The 22,029-nt window shown below is 39.0% G+C and overlaps 1 protein-coding gene across 1 annotated transcript in view; it reads left to right on the top strand.

Annotated features, from left to right (window-relative positions):
* The window catches only part of crb2a (crumbs cell polarity complex component 2a), a 46,911-nt gene extending 32,869 nt beyond the window's left edge, over positions 1-14,042 (top strand). Inside the window, exons 8-13 of the mRNA XM_039615577.1 lie at positions 1,738-2,300; positions 7,740-7,905; positions 10,924-11,794; positions 12,544-12,660; positions 12,868-12,994; positions 13,248-14,042. Of these exons, the coding sequence (XP_039471511.1) occupies positions 1,738-2,300; positions 7,740-7,905; positions 10,924-11,794; positions 12,544-12,660; positions 12,868-12,994; positions 13,248-13,469 (2,066 nt within the window). The 3' untranslated portion in view covers positions 13,470-14,042. The remainder of the gene's footprint in view (positions 1-1,737; positions 2,301-7,739; positions 7,906-10,923; positions 11,795-12,543; positions 12,661-12,867; positions 12,995-13,247) is intronic.
* Positions 14,043-22,029: the final 7,987 nt, after the last annotated feature.

The following is a 22,029-nucleotide window of genomic DNA, read 5'->3' as shown; positions in this document are numbered from 1 at the left end:
CTTCCACAGCGTGTCTTTTGTCCTGTTTTCCTTCTCTCACCCCAAGCGGTCACGGCAGATGGCCGCTCCTCCCCGAGTCTGGTTATGCTAGAGGTTTCTTCCTGTTAAAAGGGAGTTTTTCCTTCCCACTGTCGCCAAAGTGGTTGCTAATAGGGGGTCATATGATTGTTAGGTTTCTCTCTGTATGTTTTATTCTAGGGTCACGACTGTTGTTGTGATTTGGTGCCCTATAAATAAAATTGAATTGAATTGAATTAGATGTATCATTACGTACATTTACTTTCAATACTACTGATGTTTATTTAGACTTTTTCTCTCCATTTAAACTTTCTGAGCTAACTTCAGTAATATCTTCTTCAAAGCCATCAATGTGTCTATTAAATGTTTGTCATGATTAATCTGTTTATAAATGGGCAACGTACTACAGCCCTCAAGTGGAGGTAATTCAAACATTACTTAAAAAGCCATTGCTTAACCCAGTTGTCTCAGCTCATTATAGGCCAGTCTCCAATCTTCCTTTTATCTCAACATTTTTTGAAAGAGTAAATGTTATCTGATCACCAACTCCAACTCTGGAGACCCACAAACTCACCACACTTGAGTCCTACTTCCACTTGATAGGTCACTTCACCTCTGGTGTCCATCATTTGTTTAGGGGATTACTGCCACGACAGGCCACAGCTTTGTACTGCTGTCTCGGCATTTAACAAGGACCATTCAGGCTCAATCTCTCTATTCTCCATCATAAAGTTGTGTTGGTGGTGTGATTCAAAAATCTCATGGGGCTTCTGCCAGACACTCCCAGTGTACCCTCACTCTATGTTTGGTTACACCAGACCTATCCACCATCCTCCCCATAGTGTTTGTTATGGACAAACTGTGATTAGTACAGAAGTCCAACAAACAACTTGGAGGTTTAGGTTTAGCTCAAATCTCCCTGAAATGTCACCATAAGAATACAAGGACTAGAAAGATGTCCTATTTCTCCTATACTGGCTGCTATTCATTTGCTTCCTCTTAAATAAACAATTGAATTTAAATTCCTTCTCTTCACATACAAAGTAAACAATCAGACCCTATCCTAAAGACCTCTTAGTAGCATATTATGCCAATGAAGAACTTTGCTTTCAGAGTGCAGGCTTACTTGCCATTTCAAAAAGCAGAATAGAAGGCAGAACCTTCAGCTAACAGATCCCTCTCCTGTGGAACCAGTTACCAGATTCCCTGCTTACTTTTAAGATTAGGCTTAAGACTTTCCTTTTTGGTAAAGCTTATAGTTTCACTCACTGAGCCTTGTTCTGCTGAAGGGCTTTTCATGTTGCCAGGGATTTCTTTCTTCCAGTTGTTGCTAAGTGCTTGCTCATAGAGGATGATCTGTTTGTGTTTTGGGGTCCAGGGTTTTTTTACCAATATAAAATACTACAGTGAAATTGAAAGCTATGTATGAACTATCCGTATGAATGAGTGAATTTGGTTTTTAGTGTAAAAGTGCTTTGAGTGGTCAGCAAAACAGAAATTACAACACAAATACATGTCCAATTACCTTGCTATCACTTAATGTAGACTTTACCACTTTTACCACAGACATCCAGGTGTACATTTTTTTCCAGAACATTTTAACTTAGATGTGTGCTAAACATAAAATATAACTGGACTTTGTTAATGGAACACCCTGGGGCATTGTTGCAGAGGTGTACATGATGTTTTTAATGTAGTTCAATTATTGTTCCCTGACAGAATTTTCTTGGTGGACCTACAACCATGAAGACACAGTGAGTTCCAGTGGATATGATATTGTTAAAAGCCACGGGAGCAGCTTCAGTGTGTCTTTCATCCTGCGCTCTTTAAAGCCAGATGGGTTGCTTTTCCAGCTGAGGAGGCCCACAGAGGAGGCCTACTTCTCAGTTTACCTGGGCATGGGGAGGGTTTTTGTTAGCTCTCTGCCAAGTAGTGCTCCACTTACAGCTCCAATATTTGTGGCAAATGGTGAGAAGCACCTTCTGCAGGTGGAAGTGCAACACAGACAGGTCATCTTTGAACATGCGGGAATTCGCTACAGAATGGGAGAGATCCCTGAAGTTAGTGTTAACAGTGGAGATGAGGCCTATGTGGGAGGACTTCCAAAGGAATGGACCTCTGATACCTGGGGGGGACGTTTCAAAGGTTGCCTTCAGGATCTTCGTTTAGACTCCGTGCATTTGGATGTGGATGGTTGGGACACCTTGAATAAAGTGGACATTTATTCATTAACCTATTCTGAGAACGTAAAGAAGGGATGTGTCAGTGACAATACCTGCAAGGTAGGACAAACTTCCTAAATCTTTTTATATTCTTTTGTATCTTTGTGTTCTTGTGAAAAATACCTTTAGGTGTGTTGTTCACCTTCATGTTGTTTGGATGTGCAGTTCTAAGTGAGTGTATAACTATTGTCTTTTGAAAAAAGTAACTTAACTGTCTGCTTATGGTGTATTTAATGGACATCAGTAAGCTGCCATTATAAAAAGGCAGGTTACACTTTTCCATAAACCATCTCTAAACTAATGAGGTGATATGTAGGCCAAAATGGTACCCACTTTGTTAAAATATGACCCAAAGGGGAAAGTGTTATAAATGAAAAACAGACTATTTTGATACTAGTCCGAAGCCAACAGTTCCGGGTGGCTCTCGCTTCATGTTGGCTTTCTCTGCATTACAGTTTCATGTCCTGTTCTAGTTACAACGCACAGTGGTGTCTTTGTGTAGCATATCTGTGTAGCCCATTTAATTCAAATTGTTTATATATAATTTCTTATTTCATAGATCAGTCTTCACATCTTTTATCCAAAGCACACTCTGTGTTGAATCACCTGCTAATTATATTCACAGTAATTTGAATATAATAAGTAATAATTAGTGCCCCAGTCTGCACCCTTGAAAACCTGCAGCTAGCCACGCCCCTGTGGTCACTGTGGTCAAAGTTAGTATAAACACTGTTAGCTCTCCCCCAGCAGACTTTCCCGAGCAGTTGGAAAAAAAGGAAGCATAACTCTATACAGAGGTCCCTGGCATGCCACCAATCTGTTCATGTCTCTAATCGTTTATCCCCACTCTTTGACATACCCGCAAAAAAAACAAACTATGGTTATTGCCAATTCTGTTTTGAGACATGTGAAACTAGAGACACCTGCAACCTTAGTGAATTGTCTTCCAGGAGCCAGAGCAGACAACACTGAAGGGAACATGAAACTACTGTCTAAGGATAAGTGTAAACTCTGTAAAATTATAATTCATGATGGCAGTAATGACACCCGGTTATATCAATCAGAGGTCACTAAAATTAATGTTAAACTTTGCTGTAACAGTGTCCGATCTGTAGTTTCCTCTGGCTCCCTCCCCTATTGAACAAGGTGTGACATGCTTAGCTGCATATTCTTCATAAATTGATGGCTCTCTGAGTGGTGTCCAAAAATGATGTGGGCTTTATAGATGATTGGAAAACTTTTGGGGAAAACCTGGTCTTGTTAGAAGAGACAGCATCCATCCCACTATTCCACTTTGGATGGAGCAGCTCTCATTTCTAGAGATCTGGCCAAATTTATTACACCTCAAAAACGTGTCTATGCAGAATCAGGACGAGAAAGCAGAGTTGCAGACTTGCAAGTCTCTCTGCAGCTCATCACTTCCTGTTATCCCCCCGAAACCCCATTATTGTTAAAGATTAGGTCTCTCTTAGTACATCAATTATTAATCGACCAACAAACTTTTCTTTGATTTATTCTGCCTTACAGAAAACTGGTTGCAGTAAGATGATTACGTTAGTTTATATGAATCAACACCCCTGATTTAGTGCTCATGTGATATGAAATAATTATTGTGGGTGATTTTAAGATCCGTGTAGATACTGAAAATGACAGACTCAACACAGCATTAAGTCAACTATCAATTACTAGACTCAACTGGCTTCTCTCAAAATGTAAAAGAAACCAAACACATTATTTTAATCACACTGGATTTTGTTCTGACATATAGGATAAAAACAAACATTTAACAATATTACCCCAAATCCCTCTTTTGTGTGATCATTCCCTAAAAACATTTAAATGTACAATAACACACTAGAGAATTGGGGAATACATTTTATCACAATAGATGTCTTTTAAGTATACAATTCCTCTACTGTTTCCTTTTTCAATGCCACTTGCCAACACAGTGCAGAGCAGTTACCTGAATTCTACTCCCACAGTGGCCAATTATTCAATTCAGTTCTATTCAGTTTTATTTATTTAGCATCAAATCACAACAACAGTTGCTTCAAAAAAATTATTATTGTAATGACCCTAAAACAAAGAAAAAAAGGAAAAATACCAACAATCAGATGAGGCCTTTTGAGCAAGTGCTTTGGCCACAGTGGGAAGGGAAAATCTTTTAACAGGAAGAAAGAACCACCTCAGAACCATGCTGAGTTAGGGACAGCCATCTGCAGCAAACGGTTGGGGATAAGGGGAGGAAAAAGAGATGCTATGGAGAAGAGTGAGAGATTGATAATAATTAATGATTAAATGCAGAGTGGGGTATAAACACATGGTGAGTTAAGAAGAAACAGTGCATCATGGGAAGCCTCCTGCAGCCTTGACCAATTGCAGTGTAACTAAGGGAAGATTCAGGGTCATCTAATCCAGCCCTAAATATTTGCTTTATTGAAAAGGAAAGTTTTAAGCCTAATCTTAAAAGTAGAGAGGGTGTCTGTCTCCCCAATCCAAGCTGGGAGCTGGTTCCCAGAAGAAGGACCTGCAAGCTGACGGCTCTCTCTGCCAGGCCTTCAGCCTGGGGTGCATGAGGTTCGCCCTGAGTTCCCAAAGGCTCTGGATGTTGTAGGGTTGCCTTGGTTGATGTTTCTCATTTTCAAGATATTGCACAAATAAAAGGAAAGCAGTCCTGCATATTTGTTTAATATACACATTGGACGTATCCTGGCCAAAAATGACTTCAGGATTCTTCACAGGGTTACTGGATGTCAAGGTAATGCCATACAGAGTAGACAACTAGTTAGATATCATATTCCTAAGATTTCTAGGGGTGAATACAATAACCTTAGTTTAATCTGAGTTTAGAACCAGAAAATCTGAGGTTATTTTTATCTGAATTTAGGTCTTTAAACCTTTAAGACATTCCTGCAGTTTAACTACTTGGTGTGTTATCTGGCTTCATGGCTAGATAACCTTCGTTATCATCCGCATAGTATTGAAAATGCATGCTATGCCTTCTAATGATACTACTAACGGAAGTATGTATAATGTCATAGCATATAATTCTGTGGAACTCCATAAATAACCTTAGCATTCAATTTAATTCAATTCTGTTTATATTTCGCCAAATCACAAGTTTCAAGGTACTTTACATTTTAGGTTTTAAAAAAAAGAAAAAACCACAATAATATAGAGAAAACAGAAAATTCCAACAATGATATGACCCCCTTGGAGCAAGCACTTTGCATTGGGAAGGAAAAACTCCGTTTTAACAGGAAGAAACCTCGAGCAGAACCATGCTCAGAGAGGGGCAGCAATTTGCAATGTCTAGCTGGGTTTAGGGGAGGAAGACAGGACACTGACACTGTGGAAGAGAGCCAGAGATTAATAATAACTAATAATTAAATGCAGAGAGGTGTATAAACACAGAGATTGAAAAAAAGTGACTGAAGAAAGTAGCTGTGTGAAGAGGACATGTTTATACATTTACATGTATAAACTGGATATCTGCATTTATCCTGGAAAAGTAGTTTTCTGCTCTATAAAAAAGCCCCCCATAATGCTGTAATGAACATATTAATATTGATCACTGACTGCAGAAAGTAAGAACAATCCTAGGTTTCTCTTTACCACTGTAGCCCTGCTTATAAAAAGTAAGCATTCCTTAAACCTAAATAAGTAAAGACTTCATAAAATAATACAATTTTAACCATTAGAGAAGAAAATTACAACCATCTCACAGATGTAATATTATGTATTACTACTTTCAGTACCATTGAAATTACTGTTTTTCTCCAGTTGATCTTTCTGAGTTAACTTCAGTAATTATCTCTTCCAAACCATCAACATGTCTTTTTAGACCCCATTTCTACAAGCCTGCCCAAAGAAGTCCTACCATTAATTAATGCTTAAGTGTTAGATATGATCAAATCATCTCCATCAATTGGCTACATACCACAGGCCTTCAAGCTGGCAGTAGTTTAACCACTACTTAAAAAGCTTGACCAAGCTCTATTAGCTAATTATAAGCCAATCTAACTTTTTATCTCTAAAATTCTTGAAAGAATAATTGCAAAACAGCTACAGAGAAATGTTTTATCTAAAGAGTTTCAGTAGCTGTTAAAGCTCATCACTGTCCTGAAATAGTGCTAGTGAAGGTTAAAAATTATCCTTCTAGGATCCTTCTAGGATAATTTTTATCCATCTCCGTGCTTGTCCTGCAAGACCTCAGCGTTCGATACTGTTGACCAAAATATTTTATTACAGCAATAAGAGCATGCTGTAGGTATTAAAGCAGTGCACTGCAGTGATTTGAATTGTGTCTATGTAATAGATTCCAATTTGTTCATTTGTAAATCCTTTTAGAGGCTTAGAGAGTCTTCTTCACACATTAAGGTCAATTATGGAGTTCCACAGGGTTCTGTGCTAGGACTAGTTGTCCTTACACTATACATGCTTCCTTTCGGCAGTATCATTAGAAGGGATAGCATACGTTTCCATTGCTATGTCAATGACACCCAACTTTATCTATCCATGAAGCCAGATAACACACACCAATTAGTTTAAACTGCAGGAAAGTCTCAAAATTGACCTAAAATTTCCTGCTTCTATGTTCAGATCAGATAATTGTATCTTGGAAATATATCATCTAACCAGATGCTTACTCTGGATGACATTACCTTGGCCTTCAGTAACACTGAATAATTGGGAGTCGTTATTGACCAGGATATGGCCTTCACTGCATATATTAAACAATAATTACAAGACTGCTTGCTTGCATTTGCACAATAACACTAAAATTAAAGACATCCTGTCTCCAGGAAGTTTTCCAAGTAACAATGAGTATGACTGGGAATCCGAGGAGTGAGCGAAGCTGAAGAATGGAGGTGAGATGTGACCAGAAAACTGCAGCACAAGAGAACAAGGGAAGTGCAAGGACTAGAAACAATAGCAGTGAGAGACTGTGAGAGCCTGTTACCAACATGGATTAGTTGACAAACTGATGGTGAAGAGATGTCAACGCAGGTCTTAAGTAATGTGGACACAGGTGAATCAGGAACCCAGTGGAATTTTTCCGCAGCTCACCCAGCCTGTGACACTCTGCTCACTTACAAGGTCTTGGATGTCTTTAAGATAGGATATTTTATTATTATTATCTGATTATTCTCTATCTCTTTTCCACTGCCTTTGTTCTGTTTTCTTCCCTTTACTCCCAACCAGTCACAGCAGATCGCTGCCCCTCCCTAAGCCTGGTTCTGCCAGAGGGTTTTCCTGCTAAAAGGGAGTATTTCTTTCCCAGTGTCACCAAGGCCCTTGTTTATAGGAGGTCATCTTATTGTTTGGATTTTCTGTGCTTTCTCTGTATTATTGTAGGACCTTAAATCACACCAAATGTTGGTGTGATTTTGCACTATATAAATAAAATTATTTGAATAAAATAATAAAATGTAATTGATTATTTCCATATCAGTTCATTGTTCTACAAAAATATAATCTGCATTCTTCCTTTTATAGATGAAGCCTTGCCAAAATGGAGGATGGTGTACCATCACATTCAACGATTTTACATGTTCTTGTCCTGAGGAATACACTGGGAAGACCTGCAAAAAACGTGTGTGGTGTGTCAGCCACCCATGTGTCAATGGTGGCCATTGTGTGGATCTACCTGATGGATATGAATGTAAGTTTATAAAACTTCAACTCCTATAATGCCATGGAGCAAAAAATATATATTTCTGTTCGCCTACCACCCATGCAGATTCTCTTGTTTCCCTAGGCACACAAAAACCAAGAGCTGAAAGTAAAGAATAAATATAATTAGTTTATTTGTCCAACAGATAATTAACAAAAAAGATAAAATATTATTGCAAAATGGTAAATAGTAATAATAGTAATTGTTTTAGCACAAAATCCAAAACCAGATAGATACACTATTACCAAATACACTATATAGATAAACTATATTACCAAAAGTATTTGTTTCTCTGCTTTTACACCTATATAAAATTTGAGTGACATCTCAAGTGACATTAAATATAATGCTGTCCTACCTGTTGCAGTTACAACAGCTTCAACTCTTTTGGGGAGGCTTTCCTTAAGGTTTAGGAGTGTGTTTATAGCAATTTTTGACCATTCTTTGAGAAGCACATTTGTGAGGTCAGACACTCATGTTGGACGAGAAGGCCCAGCTTGTAGTCTCTGCTCTAATTAATCCCAAGGGGTTCTGTCGAGTTGTGGTCAGTACTCTGTGTAGGCCAGTCAAGGTCTTCATGTCTTTATGGACCTTGCTTTGTGCATTGGTGTGCGGCCATGTTGGAACAGGAACAGACTGTTCCCAAACTGTTCCCACAAAGTTGGGAGCATGAAATTGTCCAAAATGATACTAAGGGGCTGAGCCTAACTCCTGAAAAACAACCCCACACCATAATCCCTCTCCACCAAACTTTACACTCAGCCCTGTGCAGTCAGACAAGTCTCTCGGCAACCACCATACCCAGCCTCGCCCCTTGGGTTGCCAGATAGACTCCAGAGTCGAGTGGTTCCACACTGTGTAGTGGTGTGTGTCCGACACTATACTTTCCAATTATTTAGATCGGTGAGTGGATACTTTTGGCAATACATTGTATTTCATTATTTTTTGACATTGCACACTTAACACTGAATCGGTTAAGGAAAAGCCCAAAGTGCTTCAAAGTGGATTCAATAAAATGATCTTGCCTGTAGGTCTTCTTTGTATAATAACTCGTTAAACTGAAGTCATTTGATAAAATACAACAGTAAAACAAAAACAGTTCTTCACAATTACTTTTTTTCCCAATTATAAAATTCAAGGTTTTCTGATTATGAAACACTTTCAGTGACAACACAATAAAAATTGTCTATTACTTTCAGTACTTATATGAAAAAGCCATATAAGTCACAAATACTGCTATATGTAGATGTTTTCCTATATGACTATAGTTCTTACAGTGCGAATAAAAAGCTAAACTAATACTTGCCTATGAAAGTATAATCACCTAAGAAAAAATCTTTTTTGGATATCACGTCTTCTGAGATTACATCTTGCTACACACATTGTGAACATCCTATCACTGTTGTTGCCATTTAATTGCCAGACCTTATCATCCTTTCTCCTTCTCTCTTTCTTACTTCAATATGATTTAAAACATAATTTAAACCTTGAAATCCTTTCATTACATTTTTTTATTTTCTGTGTTGTATTTTAACATGATTTATCATTAATTCCATCACATGTCAATATACTTTCCCTCATGTTTCATTTAGTTTATGCTATTTTACTTCAACTAGATTTTTCATTAGCTCAATCACACTTTTTATCTTGAAAATGCTTGTGTTTGTGAATTACAATATGCTCAACATAATTTATTTTTTAAATCATATATGTTAAAGTCTCCCAATCCTTCTTGTGCACACATACACATGCAGCCTCGAAGGCTATCATTGCATAAAAAGGCCACTCTACACAAATCCTAAGTGAGAGGCCTGTTATTAATTTCATAGATTATATTTTTGTTTTCATTTTACTGTTTAAGCTTATACCTGATTATATTCTGATCAGTATTAAGCAGTTAAGCATGATTAACTATCAGCAATATCCAAAGCCAAATTTAATTATGACTCTATGTTCAGAATTATGTATAATGATGTGTCGGACACACATTTCCTATCTTTCACATTCCTGCAGCCAGTCTCAGACGCACAAAGGCATTAATCTGCCACGATGAAAGCTGGATCATGTCTACACACACAAAATTCAGACATTAGAATAATTGTCATTACTCAAACTACATTTGTAATTCAACATATCGATTAGATTTATACTTTTATTATATTTTTTGATTAAGAATTAAAGATGATTTACTATTAGCAAATGCACATATGGATCAATGGTACTGGCTAAAAAGTAAAGCTAAGAGGAATGGTTTAGGAGGAGACACAGGCACAAAAAGACTCAACTCAGGCTTACAACCCAGGCACAATTTTTGGGCACTGGATCAGACTTGTCGATACAGAGACAGGAACAGAATCTGTGACTACTTAAAAATCAGAATCTAAAAGAACTAACTTATACTCAGGACCTATGCTTACCCTCTGAATCAAGTGTTGCAGAGGTCAGTATATCACCAGACTCAGGGGTAACTGACTCAGCCACAGGGAGAAGATCTTCAGCAGTAAGCCTGGGCAAAAGGAGATCAGTCTCCAGGGTAACTAGCTCAGATACAGGAAGAACACTCTCTGGGTAGTTTGCACAGTGTTCACAGAACCTGTAATGTTACTGGAGGTGAGTTAGGGAGGTAAAGATATAAGGTTAATCTCAGTCCATGCGTCTATGTGCAAGCATGTTTCTCCCACACTCAACAGAGAGCAGTGGCGCATCCAAAAAATCACTCCTAAACTGTTTTTTGTTTGTTTTTCAATGTATTGGGGTGGGGGTGGGGGGTTGGGCTGTAGCCTATCCCAGCTGTCTTAGGGCGAGAGGCAGGGTACACCCTAGACAGGTCACCAGTCTGTCGCAGGGCAAACACATAGACACAGACAACCATTCACTCTCACTTTCAAATCTACGGGCAATTTAGAGTTTCCAATTAACCAGTTTCCAATTAAATATCTTCTACACGACATCCAGATTTTGAAATAATAAGGAAAAATTGTTCATTTTGTTCATTTTGACTCCTAGGTGTTTACAATGCCACATTTGAGAACAACGCTGTGCAGTACAGTTCTGGAGGCTCCCTGGTTGAGCCTGTCACTAACATATACATGGAGTTGAGGACCCGGTCAGAAAATGCTGTGCTCCTGAGGGCCTCCTGGGGCTCTGACCTCCTAATGGTGGGTCTGTTGGACTCATCAGTCCGAGTGGAGATCCAGCTAAGCAACAGCTTTGAGCCTCTGACCTTTACAGGCGTCCGTCAGGTTGCAGACGGGAGCTGGCACCGCGTGAACATTTCTATGACTGAGAAGGACCGCAAAGCCTCCCCCTGGATCATCACTGTGGATGGAATCACAGATGCTAACAGTGTGCCAGAGCGCACAGGTAGTATTCGCTTTCTCAATCAGAAGGGGGCTTTACTAGCCCTTGCAGAGAGCTTCAATGGTTGCATGGGTGCAGTGAGGCTCGGAGGAGTTTACCTTCCTTTTGTGGATGATTATAAGGCCCCACAACCTTCTCAGTTCCATTTAGTTGGGAAACCAAAGATTTATTTGGGCTGCACTGGTACCCCTGTTTGTGATTCAGATCCATGTCTAAACGGAGGCACCTGTGAAGACCTCTTTAATAAATTTGGATGTATCTGCGACTCTGGTTGGGAGGGAGACCAGTGTGAAATGGACACTGATGACTGTTTGTCTCAGCCCTGTGTTCATGGAAGCTGTAAGGACTACTTGGCTGGTTTTAAGTGCCATTGCCACCCGGGATATGCTGGCACTCTCTGTGATGAAGATATTGATGAGTGTGAGCATCATAATTGTGAACATGGAGGAACCTGTCAGGATGGACCCAACATGTACACCTGCATATGCCCCAAAGAGTACAGGGGCTCCCACTGCCAGTGAGTTCTCACTAAATGGTGATTTGTTTATTCCCTGTAGTTAAAGGTGAACTACTGTAGTGAAGCCAAACTACACAAAAGTATTGGGCCACCTATGCATTACCCCTAGAGGAATTGCTCAGCCATAGAAATTCATTCCATAAAACTCCCTGCTGACTGATGTTTTTTGCTGATGTTAATGCCAATCCTACACTGTTTTATATGATCAGCCACTTTATGGCTGAATTAAAACCACTTTGCAATATTAGTAGTTATGACTGATTATGGATCACTGATCTTGAAGAAATTTCCTGAAATGACTTGTTGCAGCACTGGCATCCTATTACAATACTATGCTCAAATTTAGTGAGCTCTTTAGAATGACCCATTCTTTCACGAATATTTGTAAAGGCAGATTGTATGACTAGGTGCTTGATATTATACATGTGGCCATGATACTGAAAACACTCAAATTCAAAGATTCAAATGTTTTGCCCAATACTTTTGCTCCTATGGTGTATGTAAGATATGCATGCTGCCAGCTTGTGCTGAGCAAGTTAAGAGCATAACTAATCTGCTTTATTTTACACCATATTTGTCTTCACAATTTAAAAAAAAATGCAAGGAAGCATTGTTGTGTTGTCTTTGTTTACAATCTTTGTTTATTAGTTTGAAAAGACAATAACATTGTAGATTTAGCACTCACTACATATGCACTTAAGAATTCCTGCACGTCTTGCCAAGATAAAGACTAATACCATTTCCTCCAGGTGGGCCTATCCTCCTATACAGTGTGGTAAAGATGTTATGTGTGCAAATGATGGTGTCTGCAATGATGGACTGTGGGGGGCTAACTGTACATGCATGCCAGGTTTCACAGGCACCAGGTAAGCTCACATCTGAGTCATTGTACTCTAACTGGTAGTAAATTTAAGTAATACCACATGTGTGTATGTATATCATGGTAGAGGGGATATATATAAGTATATAACCATAAATATGACTTTATTTTTATTTTTTTTAAATATCTCCATAGCTTCAGAGTTGTTAATGTAACAGTTAATGTTTGACTTCAGGTAATTTCTGTCTTGCAGATGTGAAATGGAGATCAATGAGTGTGGGTCTAACCCCTGTAGAAATGGAGGTTCCTGTTTGGATCGATTTAACATGTTTGTATGTGAATGCCCGCCCGGTTACATTGGTCCAGTCTGTGACAGTAACGTATGTTTGCTTTGATTTCTTCTTCAGAACTAGATAGACGAGATCAATAACTTAGTTCCAACATTTAACGAATGATATATTATATGTGTTTCCTAAACTAAATTACTTTTCATATTTTACATTAAGTTTCAGAACAGCAGTATAAACTTGATTTTGATTCACATCTTTTTAATTTTGAAATGACTGAAAATCAAACTATGTAATGGAAACATCCATCAGTGAGACCAAACATCTACTCTTTGTGTCTCTGCAGAAAGAAGCCCATATACAGGGAATCCCCTGGCTGCTAATTGTGATCCCGTTGCTCTGTCTGTGCATTCTCCTAATGATTATTGGCTCGACCTTTGTAGTGCTCACAGCAAGGAAGAAGCGCCAGTCAGAGGGTGCTTATAGCCCCAGTGCTCAGGAGCTAGCTGGAGCCCGGCTAGAGATGGACAGCATGCTTAAAGTACCACCGGAGGAGAGACTTATCTGATCTGACAGGAACACAATTTGATAAAGGGAGCTAGAGGCGATCCGATGCTGTGGGGAGGTGCACAGGGCTGTCACTGTCAAACTGTTAGATCCTCTGAATGTCCGGCTCATCTGATGTTATAACCCCCTCCTTATAGACCTGTGCTACAGAAATGTATTGACAATGCAGATTGTGCATATTTTGTCATCTGAGGAAATAAGCCCTATGAACTTCAGGAACTCATAGCCATCAGTTTATCCTCTGATGACCCCCTCTTATCAGAAATCATACCAGTTTTTATGCTCAAAACTGCTAAACAGAGGACAAATAAGCTCTCCACTACATGGTCCCCTTTGGAAAATGTCCAACAAGTTCATGGCACACCAGTGGTGCTGCTGCTGGAAACTTTGTGTGTGCAGTTCCTCCAGTGGAGACAGTATGGCTCTGAGAAAACTCTTTACTGTTCTTTCTTTTCTGATAGACATGATTGGCAACATGACTTATTTTTCAGTTTTTCTGGTAATATGGGACTTTGTAGCAATTTTTAGAAATGCTTTTTCTTGTTAAAGATTACATTTATTTACATTTGTGTCCACTTTTATGCACATAAATTAAATCTATAAATGTAATAAAGGCCAAATAGAGGTTTTTACTGCTTGGCCAGGAAGAATGCTTGTTATAAAGAATTTAGACAGTAGAGATAAAGTTAAATTGTTTGCTGTTATTTTTAATTCTAGTCTAGATTTTCATTGTCTCTTGTGCTCAGATTTTCTTTCTGTCAAGGTTGTTTTCCTAGTTTTTTTTTTTTTTTTCAAAAAAGCAAACAAACAAACAAAAACGGCATCCTATTTTTGATATTAGGGTCATTCGGTCTCAAATCAACCAAGGGTTCTGCTCAACTGGCTCTGATTTGCATAAAAATTTGAGAAAATTTGATCATTTGGTGTATCTTAAAAAGTATTTCATATATGAAGCTATGGTCTATTAGCACATAGTGAGTGAGGAAGGTGACTGAAGAAGAAATACTCAATGCATCATGGGAATCCCCCAGCAGCCTACACCTATTACATCATAACTAAGGCAGGATTCAGGATCAGCTGATCCAGCCCTAACTATATGCTTTAGCAAAAAGGGAAAGTTTTAAGCCTAATCTTAAAAGTAGAGATAGTGTCTGTCTCCCAAATCCAAGATAGAAGCTGGTTCCATAGAAGGGCCTGAAAATTGAAGGCTCTCCCTCCCATTCTACTTTTAAATACTCTAGGATCAACAAGTAAGCCCGCAGTGCAAGAGTGAAGTGTTCTAATGGGATGATATGGTACTATAAGGTCATTAAGATAAGATGGGGCCTGATTACGTAAGACCTTGTATGTGAGGAGCAGGATTTTGAATTCAGTACTGGATTTAACAGGGAGCCAATGAAAGGAAGCAAATACAGGAGAAATATGCTCTCTCTTTCTAGTCCCTGACAGTACTCTTGCTGCAGCATTTTGGATTAACTGAAGGCTTTTCAGGGAGTTTTTAGGACATCCTGATAATAGTGAATTACAGTAGTCCAGCCTAGAAGTAATAAATGCATGAACTAGTTTTCCAGCGTCACTCTGAGACAGGATATTTCAAATTTTAGAGATATTGCACAAATAGAAGAAAGCAGTCTTACATATTTGTTTAATATGTGCATTGAAGGACATATCCTGGTCAAAAATGACTCCAAGGTTCCTCACAGGGTTACTGGAGGGCAAAGTAATGCCATCCAGAGTAAGAATCTGGTTATATACTATATTTCGAAGATTTTCAGGGCTGAATACAATAACCTCAATTTTATCTGAATTAAGAAGCAGAAAATTAGAGGTGATCCAGATCTTTATGACTTTAAGACATTCCTGCAGTTTAACTGTTCTTTAATTGTTGTGTGTTATCTGTCTTCATGGATAGATAACCTTCGGTATCATCCGCATAGCAATGAAAGTGTATGCTATGCCTTCTGATGATACTGCCTGAGGGAAGCATGTATAACGTAAACAGAATTGGTCCTAGCACTGAGCTGTTTGACAACTACTCTTTCAAGAATTTTTGATATGAAAAAAAGGTAGGAGATTGGCCTATAATTAGCTGGCTTTTTAAGTAACGGTTTAACTGCTGCCAGCTTAAAGGCCTGTGGTACATAGCCGATTATTAGAGATAGGTTGATCATGCTTAAGATTGAAGCATTAATTAATGGTAGGACTTCTTTGAACAGTCTTGTAGGAATGGTGTCTAAAAGACATAGTTTGGAGAAAGTAATTACTGAAGTTAACTCAGAAAGAAAAAAAGACTCTAAATAAATATCAATGGTACTGAAAGTAGCTGTAGATAATGTTACATCTGCGAGACGATTATGAGTAATTTTTTCTCTAATGGTTAAAATTTATTTATTTGTGAAGAAGTTCATGAAGTCATTACTAGTTAACGTTAAAAGAATGGTTGGCTCAACAGTGCTCTGACTTTTTGTCAGCCTGGCTATAGTGCTAAAGAGAAACCTGGGGTTGTTCTTATTTTCTCTGAATGTCCGGCTCATCTGATGTTATAACCCCCTCCTTATAGACCTGTGCTACAGAAATGTATTGACAATGCAGATTGTGCATATTTTGTCATCTGAGGAAATAAGCCCTATGAACTTCAGGAACTCATAGCCATCAGTTTACGGAGGGCTTTCTTATAAAGCAACAAACTATTTCTCCAGACTAAATAATGATCTCCTAAATTTATGACACACCATTTCCTCTCCAGCTTATGAGTTATCTGCTTTAGGCTACATGTTTGAGAATTATACCAAGGAGTCAAGTAATTCTGATTTGACGCTCTCGTTTTCACAGGAGCTATAATATCCAGTGTCATACGTAGTGAGGAGGCAAAATTATTAACAAGATAATCGACCTCTGTTGGAGGAGCGTTCAGGTAGCTGCTCTGCTCTGTGTTGGTACAGGGCATTGAAGATGATACCGGCACGTGAATTATATTCTTAAACTTGGTTACAGCGCTTTCAGAAAGACATTTACTGTGATGAAATCTACTCCCCACTGCTGTGTAATCAATTATTGTACATTTAAGTGTTATCAGGAAATGATCAGACAAGAGAGGGTTTTCAGGAAAAAAAATTTCTATGCCACATGTTAGATCAAGATCTAAAGTGTGATTAAAGTGGTGGGTGGGTTCTTTTAGATTTTGAGAGAAGCCAATTGAGTAAAATGGCCTGTATTTGTATAGCGCTTTACTAGTCCCTAAGGACCCCAAAGCGCTTTACACATCCAGTCATCCACCCATTCACACACACATTCACACACTGGTGATGGCAAGCTACATTGTAGCCACAGCCACCCTGGGGCGCACTGACAGAGGCGAGGCTGGCGGACACTGGCGCCACCGGGCCCTCTGACCACCACCAGTAGGCAACGGGTGAAGTGTCTTGCCCAAGGACACAACGACCGAGACTGTCCAAGCCGGGGCTCGAAGCGGCAACCTTCCGATTACAAGACGAACTGCCAACTCTTGAGCCACGATCGCCCCAATCTGTTACTAGAATTGAGTCTAGTAACAGATTAAATGCTGTGTTGAGGCTGTCATTTTTAGCATCTACATGGATGTTAAAATCACCCACAATAATTATTTTATCTGAGCTGAGCACTAAATCAGATAAAAAGTCTGAGAAATCAGACAGAAACTCTGTGTAAGGCCCGGTGGACAATAGATGAAAACAAATAACACTGGTTTTGAGTTTTTCAAATAAAGTAAAGGTCTGTCTTGGTCTTTGGTTGATTAATAGGCTGGTGTGGAAAATTGCTGCCACACCGCCCCCTTGGCCTGTGCTTTGAGGTTTCTGATAGTTCGTATGACTCGGGGGTGTCATTTAAACTAACATAATCATCCTATTGTAACCAGATTTCTGTAAGGCAAAGTAAATTGATTTGTTGATCAATTATTAACTGATGTACTAACAAAGACTTGGAAGAGAGAGACCTAATGTTTAATAATCCACATTTCACTGTTTTACTCTTTGGTGCCGTTGAGGATACTGTATTGTTCTTTCTTTGTGATTTTTTATGTTTAAGTCGTTTTTTGCTTTGTTTTTGGTCTGTTTGGGAGCTGACACAGTCTCTAAGGGGATGGGGTTTTGAGGGGATAACAGGAGGAGAGAAGCTGCAACTCTGCTTCCTGGTCCCAACTCTGGATAGTCACATTTTGGGGGGGTTTAATAAATTTGGCCAGATTTCTAGAAATGAGAGCTGCTCCATTCAAAGTGGGATGGATGCCGTCTCTCCTAACAAGACCAGTTTTCCTCCACAAAGTTTCCCAATTATCCGTATCGTAATGTTTTCAGAATAAAACATTATTCTGAAAACAGTCAGGTACAAGGACTACATGGAAAATAAATGAAAAAGCAGCAAATGTCCAAAGAAAAACCTGAGCAAAATCTTCAGCAAGCCTGGAGAACTATTGATCAGTAGAACTTAAAAAACATCTGGGAAGTAGGGATTCATCAAGACTTTTGTCAGTATTTTTTTATCAATGCATTATAATGATGAAATTTAAAAAAAAAGTGGGTTGTGTGGGTTGGACTTTAATTTTATCCATGCAAATTATCCTCATCATCACTACAAGCAAACTTATCACACAGAAGTTATTCTTTATGAAGAACCAGAAGGTTCTTTCAATAAGTTTCTTCAAACCAAGAGTGTTGCATCCATTCTTGCATGCTACAGAGTAAATAAAAAATTCTGGATGGACATGAATGAACAGGACAGGATGGTTATTGGGCCACAGATATGAATGTAAGTGTGAATGGTTGTCTGTCAATCACCAGTTGTCTTACAATCACCAGTTAGTTTTAGCACAGGGAGTAGAGCTAATGGCCAGCAACCTCCTTGGTAGATGCTCAGGAGGTAGTCTTCCCTTGCCCTTTGTTGTGTTCTCCCTCAAGCTGTGTGTCCCTCTTCACATGGCTACAGAGGATCCTTTCCAGGATGATCTGTAACTGGCTTATGTTGTGTTTATTTTGTATGCTCTGCAGTAAAACTGTTTCGGAGTCCAGTTGGGTACAATCCTGCCAGCCACACAGCAAGCCTTGACAAGACTGCTAACAAATTGATGATGCCAGCTTTTACATGACTAAAAAGCATGACTGGTGTAATTATAAATTTTAATTTTAATTCAGTTCAATTCAACTCCATCCATCCATTCTATTCTGCTTATCCAATTCAGGGTTGTGGGGAAGTTGGCCACAGCTGCTATACGGCGAGAAGCAGGGTATACCCTGAACAAGACAGCAGTCTGTTGTAGGGCTAACACAGAGAGACAGACAACCATTCACACTTACATTCATACCTATGGCCAATTTACAATCACCAGTTAACCTAACCAATAACTGCATGTCTTTGTGAGGAAGTCGGAGTACCCAGAGAGAACCCACACAGGCACGGAGAAAATATGCACGTTCCACACAGAAAGGGCCCAGCCAAATGGTGGAGTCGAACACAGAACCTTCTGGCTCTGAAGGTCATTTCAGATGGCCACTTTATATTGTACCACAATATAAAGCCAATTTAATTTAGTTCTGTTTAATTCACTTCACATAGAGTGAAATCACAACAGTCACCTTAGCAGTCACTGCTTTATATTGTAAGTTAAAGACCAATACAAATTGGTGAATGAACACATAGTGAGAATTATTATGGGAAGCCCCCCACTAGTGTAAGTCCATTGAAGTCTAACTAAGTGAGAATTCACAGTCAACTAATCCAGCCTTAACTATGCGCTATAGCAAAAAGGCACATTTTAAACCTAATCTTAAAAGTAAAGAGGGTCTCTCTCTCCAGAATCCAAACTGGGAGCTGGTTCCAGAGAAGAGGGGCCTGAAAGCTGAAGGTGCTGGCTCCAATTCCACTTTCAAAGACCCTAGGAACCACAGGCAAACCAGTCATCTGAGAGTGAAGTGGGTGATGCACTACTATGGGGTCTTTAAGATAAGATGGGGCCTGATTATTCAAGCCCATGTACGAGAGGAGAGGATTTTAAATTCCATTCTGAATTTAACAGGTAGTGTATGAAGAAAAGCAAGTATGGGCAAAATATGCTCTCTCTTTCCTTTTCAGTACTCTCACTTCAGCTGCATTTTACCACGCCACTTGCACATTATAGGTGAGATTTTCTAATCTGGACAATTTCGTAGTTAGCACGGGGCGAGTCTCCTGGCCTGCATCAGCTCCAGAACCCTGCATTATCTACTGGGTAAGACTAATAGGATCAGGGGTTAAGACGTTTTTTAAATCAGAGAGCCGAAATGAACAGCTCAACTTGATGAAAAGAAGGAAATACAGAGAGAAGATTTTGAGGAGACACCTGAATCCTCCATAGTACTAAAGGGAATGAGCAGGACCCACCAATCATCACACAGGATGACTGCACAGCAAGAGGAAAGCAGTTGCTGGTATTGTCTCACACAGGAGCATCTCTGTAGACTCATTCCAGGTCAGGTATGGAATTATTGGAGAGATAAAGTGGCTGGTGCAATGTCATGGTATGCTGTGGCAGGCAGGATGTAGGACCTAAACGCAGGACTTGGAGACTGAATGATTAACTAAGGGTGGCAGCTTTATTGCTGGAGAAAAAAACACGAACATGAAATACAATATAACTCAAAGCACGAGATTCTAACTAGAAGACTGGGAAAACTAGAAAACAAAACCGGGAACAGAGAACCAAAATGTTACTAAGCACGGTGAGGGTACAACACAACAACTAACAGAGAGAAACACAGGGCTTAAACACACCAAGGGATAACGAGGGAATGAGACACAGGAGGAGAGCAAAAACTAGATACACAGTACACAGGACAAGGACTAACAAATTAAAACAGGAAATACACGACAGGCACAGAAGCACAGACATGACACTGAACTAAGGGAACACGGAGCACAGGGACAGGAATAACAAACTGCGACATGAGACTGAACGATTCATGTCAACTGAACAACGACGACTGAACAAGAAAATAAAGATAAAGACAGAACTAAACCTACACTAAAAATGAGGGGCACAGGAACAAAACACAAGAACTAGAAATCACAAAACAAAGAAGAACCAGAAAGCTAGAAATGCAGAACCATAAACCAAAAGACTAATAAGGATAAACCATGATGAAATCAAAGCATTATAATAACACAAAACACTGGGTCACTGACCCAGGACTGTGACATGCAAGTCGGAAATTCAGTTTACCTCAACTCCTTTGCCAAGCCAGACACCTGACAGGGTATAGATGGAGCCTTTTGTCCAACAGTTGTCAAGCTCTTGGAGTCCTCTGGAAGGTACCACGTGACCTCCACACATCTGATGGACGGGAGGTATGTGTTAAATCGACTGAAATTACCAGCTGAAAAATAGGCCAGTGAGACTGCTGCAGGAGGAGTGGATTTGTATGTGTGGGCAGTCAGTGCCGCGGAAGAATTGATGAAGCTGATAGAAAGGGCCAGGGGACGAAAACAGAGTTTTGCTCTATTTCCTAGTGATAAAGCATTTTTATATTTAATCAAAGAGAAATCAAAATATAAATTTGATCAATATATAAATGGGAAATGTAGTTTAAGTAGTAGAATGTCTCTAATGTCTGAGTTTTGTGGTGGCGTGTGCACATGAGCCAACTACAACCTTGGCAGTTTTGTGTCCATCTGGAGGAATGCAGGAAGATATGTGTTATAACTGTTAAACACAGAACCATGATTTATATGTGGTTAACATGAGATCAAAATATAACCTAACATATTGAACATAAATATGTATCAGTTACCATAATTAATATGTGGTTATACCAGCTAAATTATGCTCAATTGCTTAATACTGGTATGTTGAACATGGAGGCCTGTTGCTATTGATCCTGCAGAAGGTTGGTGATCTTCGTGCATAAGATTAGCCTTCATGCATCTCAGCATCACTGTGTGATTTTCACATGGCCTAGTTGTGTTAACTTTATTACACTTTAACTGAATTCACTGAACTAAATGTACATTTTATACCTAAATTTGCAGGCAGACTGGACATGTCTGTGAAGACAGATATTAATCAAGCATAACATTCTACCATTAATCCATTAATTAATAATTGTAATTTAGTATATTAATCCAAAAATAATAAGTTGCTTTACTATTATTTCAGCATTTTTTGAAAATTTATATACAATTGTTGCTAAGCATGAAAGTATAATTTTGACTAAAGTGATTTTGGTAATTACAAGTACTGTAGCTTTAGGACAGCTGTGGTTAATGCCACAGCTGTCCTCAATTTACACAGCCGTGGCATAAACCAGACCACAGTGTAATGGTGTAATACATTTAGGGGGTTCAATTTGGCCCAGTCTCTCGGAGCATTAAATTTTTTGATGGTCATTAAACCTGTGTTTTTCAAATATTTTTCACTTATGTTGTATGCTTACTAACAGTTCAAAAAATAAATAAAAGTCACCACATCACACCAGTTCAAGCTGACAAAATCCAGCTTTAACCACAGTTAAAGTAATATAGAAAGTTAAAAAGAAACACACACACACAGACAG

The sequence above is a fragment of the Oreochromis aureus genome, linkage group 7 (assembly GCF_013358895.1).
Source record: "Oreochromis aureus strain Israel breed Guangdong linkage group 7, ZZ_aureus, whole genome shotgun sequence".
NCBI classification, from domain to species: domain Eukaryota; kingdom Metazoa; phylum Chordata; class Actinopteri; order Cichliformes; family Cichlidae; genus Oreochromis; species Oreochromis aureus.
This window is presented reverse-complemented; position numbering and strand designations above follow the sequence as displayed.